Source organism: Sinocyclocheilus grahami, unplaced genomic scaffold (genome assembly GCF_001515645.1).
Source record: "Sinocyclocheilus grahami isolate Dianchi unplaced genomic scaffold, SAMN03320097.WGS_v1.1 scaffold352.1, whole genome shotgun sequence".
Classification (NCBI taxonomy): domain Eukaryota; kingdom Metazoa; phylum Chordata; class Actinopteri; order Cypriniformes; family Cyprinidae; genus Sinocyclocheilus; species Sinocyclocheilus grahami.
This window is the reverse complement of record NW_015505531.1, coordinates 210,817-215,152: the sequence shown is the minus strand read 5'-3', so window position 1 is coordinate 215,152 and position 4,336 is coordinate 210,817. Positions and strand designations below refer to the sequence as shown.

Below are 4,336 nucleotides of genomic sequence, written 5' to 3'. Positions count from 1 at the left end.
ATTCTGAAATAATGCAGTGATGTGTAAGAAGGTGTATAAATATTTAATTTATAAATAAAAAGAATACAATAATAATACACTAGATTCACATGAGTATGAGATTTGTGATGACTTTAACATTATACACAAGATGTTGCTGTGTTAAAGGAAAAACAAATCACAATTCACATGTCATGGAAGCAATCATGCAGTCTTAGCTCACAGCGTTTCACAAAGAACGGGAGTGTAATCCTTCAAGTTGCTATTTACAACAAGATGGCACCATCTTATTGGACTATGTCGCTTAATGATAACCAGAATCTGATCCATTAAATGGTCACATCATTAAACAGTCTGATATCTTTATGATGAACATCACTTCGTTTGTATTTTTTATACTTACACTAATAAAGCCATTTTTGTTTATGCAATAGTAGAACCAGTCTTCTTGAATGTAGTGTTGAGTTTTCTGCGAGCACATTATGCAAATGAATAATTTTTCAGTCCATACTTCACTCCAATGATCTACCATCAATAGCATATAAATCCACCAAATAGCATATAACTCAAATGGAATGATGCTATTGATCTGAAAATCAAATATTCGCTTCATGTTCTTGGTACACTTAAGGTGCAGTCACAAATTGTCCACTGTGTATAGTGTAGCAATATATTAAGCACTATCACTTTCAAACCAAGCAGCTTTCTGTTGGTCAACATGGTGTGACCAACTGTAAAAACCGGGGAAATCTTTCACCATGAGATGAAATTCCAGATTGTGTGGATTCCTATTGAAATTGCTGGATTAGCTCACCTGCATAACAATGGTACATGTGACCACACCTCTAGTGCAGTTAACTGCACATTTATTTAATGATTCATTTATCCACAATAAGTTTAAAGAAAGCAGCATTTTGACCTACAGGAAGTGACTCAACGTCTTGGCAAGAGAGCCATTGTGAAGTATTTTTAAACTTAATTTAACGGCACATTTCTGAGGGCTATGGAATTTGTTTTACATTGCTGTAAAATAGTGGCATTTCAGGGATGTCCTCCACAAAAGCTTATGGCTTCTTCCTTATGGTTACCAGAGCATTAACCACACCATTTGGCTTGCAACTTCATCTATGATATGTAATTCTAACTTTTCACTGTTGCTAACAACCTGGGAAGGTAAATATTCTTGTTTAAAACGCTTGAAAACCCAATGGGCTCTTTAGGAGGAGGGTTGGACACTTTAGATTTAGTCAGTTGTGTCTTCATCTAGGTCACTGTCTGGAGAGCTTCTGTGCCTGTACTCTGCTGTGTTGGACAAACGCTTCCAGGCATTGTCAGACTTGTTCTCCGTACTGAGGGACCTACCCAGGCGTTTCATCGCTCGCTCCTCAGAACCGTCCTCTGTCGCAGCTTGACCTCTGTGTTCTGGCACCTGATGGTGGAGATCATGCCGCAGATTTTCCAGATTCAGTGCCCACGGTCCCAACTTTTGCCAGTTGACTCTCTGGAAGGCCATGATGCAATGCAGATTGCCTCCAACCTATGAAGAAATCAGGAATTATGCAGGGCTTCAATACTTCACAGCATACATTCAGACATTTTCCAAGACACATAATTCTTTATAATATTCAGATTATTGTAGAAGCACCATCACCATAGTCCTGAAGTTTCTTACCTTTTTGGTTTTGCGATACTGAATGCCTCTCTCTATGTGGCGAATGTCTAAGTATTCTGGGTTCTGAGTGTTCAGATCTGTCACAATATCTGCCCATCTGATAGTAAAAAAAAGGTCAGAATTTGAGCGTCATGATATATATTTATAACTTCACCGAGGAATACTATTCCATAAAAATGAACCATACTTTTTACAGTGGATTGCGGGGTGTTTCCTGCTAGGTTCACCAATAAGTATCCAGTGCTCCGTCTCATTAAGTGCCAGTGGTCCCCTATAAAAAGAAAGAAATGAGCTTCTTTCTTGATTAGAGGAACAGGGTCTTATAAAAGTGGTAGAAGTTAATAGTTTTCCTCTACACTTGCATGACTTTTCATAATGTAATAATACTGGTGCTGTGCGAGAGATTTTTGAGCTGTTTGTCACTTGCCCTCTTAGGTTCTAAATGAAAGAGAAAAAGTGAAAGTGATGTGACTGCATTTAACCCATCCAAAGTGCACACACAGCAGTGAACACACACCCGGAGCAGTGGGCAGCCATTTATGCTGCGGCGCCCGGGGAGCAGTTGGGGGTTCGGTGCCTTGCTCAAGGGCACCTGAGTCGTGGTATTGAAGGTGGGAGAGAGTGCTGTACATTCACTCTCCCCACCTACAATCCCTGCGAGACTCGAACACGCAACTTAAAATCTGTGATGTTAAAACATACACATCATAAAAACTTTACATTTAATGGGAAAAAAGAAAGAAAAGAAAACAATATAAACATTTTCTGGCACACATAAAAGTTCACTGCTAAAAATAAAATGTATGTTTTGGTAGTGCAAATTAACTGATTTTATTTTTTTCTTACAAGAATAACAACCTAACTTGAACTAATGAAGCAGTAAATGAAAGCCAAAGTTGCTGTACATTATACCTGTATGCTTTGGCTGCCTTTAGTGGTGTGGCTTCATAGCCCACAGGACAGAAGTAGTGATTCTGACAGTGATAAATATAGGCCATGGATTCGTCTTTAAGTCCCTGCGTCAGCTTCAGCAGCGCCCCCTCAGCTAGAATGAAGAAACATGCTCTACAACATGCTGCTAAAGTACTTTCTGACAATATCTATATCTAAAAGAAAGCTATAATACTGTCTGCTCAACACATTACATCAAAAGAATATTTGTAGAATAATATGCAGTTGGAGACTCGAATTCAAAATCCACACACCTGTCTCTCCTGCTGTCTTGTGCTTCCCATGAGGTTTGTACAGAATGTAAGAGCAACCCCGGACACGAAAATGATCGTTGATTTGCCTGAACCATCTGCAACAAAATAAAAATAGATCATGTACAATACAAATCAAACCTTTGGGGTCAGTAAGGTTTTTTTTAAACAAAATAATACTTTTATTCAACAAGCATGCATTAAATTAATCAAATGTGTCAAAATACTACTTTAAAATCCTTTAATAACATTCTAAGTAATATATTAGACTCATGCTGGTTCGAATTTACACTCACATATCTTCTAGGATCAAGTAGGTTCTTAAAATGCAATGAAGAAAGGCTTAGCTGGAGTTTGGATAAAGGTAAGCTCAAAGTTAAGCTTCATTAAACATACAGTGGGTACGGAAAGTATTCAGACCCCCTTAAATTTTTCACTCTTTGCTATATTGCAGCCATTTGCTGAAATCATTTAAGTTAAAAAATTTTTCCTCATTAATGTACACACAGCACCCCATATTGACAGAAAAACACAGAATTGTTGACATTTTTGCAGATTTATTAAAAAAGAAAAACTGAAATATCACATGGTCCTAAGTATTCAGACCCTTTGCTCAGTATTTAGTAGAAGCACCCTTTTGATCTAATACAGCCATGAGTCTTTTTGGGAAAGATGCAACAAGTTTTTCACACCTGGATTTGGGGATCCTCTGCCATTCCTCCTTGCAGATCCTCTCCAGGTCTGTCAGGTTGGATGGTAAACGTTAGTGGACAGCCATTTTTAGGTCTCTCCAGAAATGCTCAATTGGGTTTAAGTCAGGGCCCTGGCTGGGCCATTCAAGAACAGTCACAGAGTTGTTGTGAAGCCACTACTTCGTTATTTTAGCTGTGTGCTTAAGGTCATTGTCTTGTTGGAAGGTAAACCTTCAGCCCAGTCTGAGGTCCTGAGCACTCTGGAGAAGGTTTTCGTCCAGGATATCCCTGTACTTGGCCGCATTCATCTTTCCCTCGATTGCAACCAGTCATCCTGTCCCTGCAGCTGAAAAACACCCCCACAGCATGATACTGCCACCACCATGCTTCACTGTTGGGACTGTATTGGACAGGTGATGAGCAGTGCCTGGTTTTCTCCACACATACCGCTTAGAATTAAGGCCAAAAAGTTCTATCTTGGCCTCATCAGACCAGAGAATCTTATTTCTCACCATCTCACAACTCCATGCGGGCTTTCATGTGTCTTGCACTGAGGAGAGGCTTCCGTCAGGCCACTCTGCCATAAAGCCCCGACTGGTGGAGGGCTGCAGTGATGGTTGACTTTCTAAAACTTTCTCCCATCTCCCGACTGCATCTCTGGAGCTCAGCCACAGTGATCTTTGGGTTCTTCTTTACCTCTCTCACCAAGGCTCTTCTCCCCCAATAGCTCAGTTTGGCCGGACGGCCAGCTCTAGGAAGGGTTCTGATCATCCCAAACGTCTTCCATTTAA

At 40.0% G+C, this 4,336-nt stretch overlaps 1 protein-coding gene across 1 annotated transcript in view; it reads right to left on the bottom strand.

The window, feature by feature from the left end:
• Positions 1-6: 6 nt before the first annotated feature.
• Positions 7-4,336, bottom strand: part of LOC107548643 (basic immunoglobulin-like variable motif-containing protein) — a 10,969-nt gene continuing 6,639 nt past the window's right edge. Inside the window, exons 3-7 of the mRNA XM_016229414.1 lie at positions 2,857-2,994; positions 2,564-2,696; positions 1,839-1,922; positions 1,652-1,748; positions 7-1,516 (exon numbers count right to left, since the gene is read on the bottom strand). Coding sequence (XP_016084900.1) covers positions 1,223-1,516; positions 1,652-1,748; positions 1,839-1,922; positions 2,564-2,696; positions 2,857-2,994 — 746 coding nt within the window. The 3' untranslated portion in view covers positions 7-1,222. The remainder of the gene's footprint in view (positions 1,517-1,651; positions 1,749-1,838; positions 1,923-2,563; positions 2,697-2,856; positions 2,995-4,336) is intronic.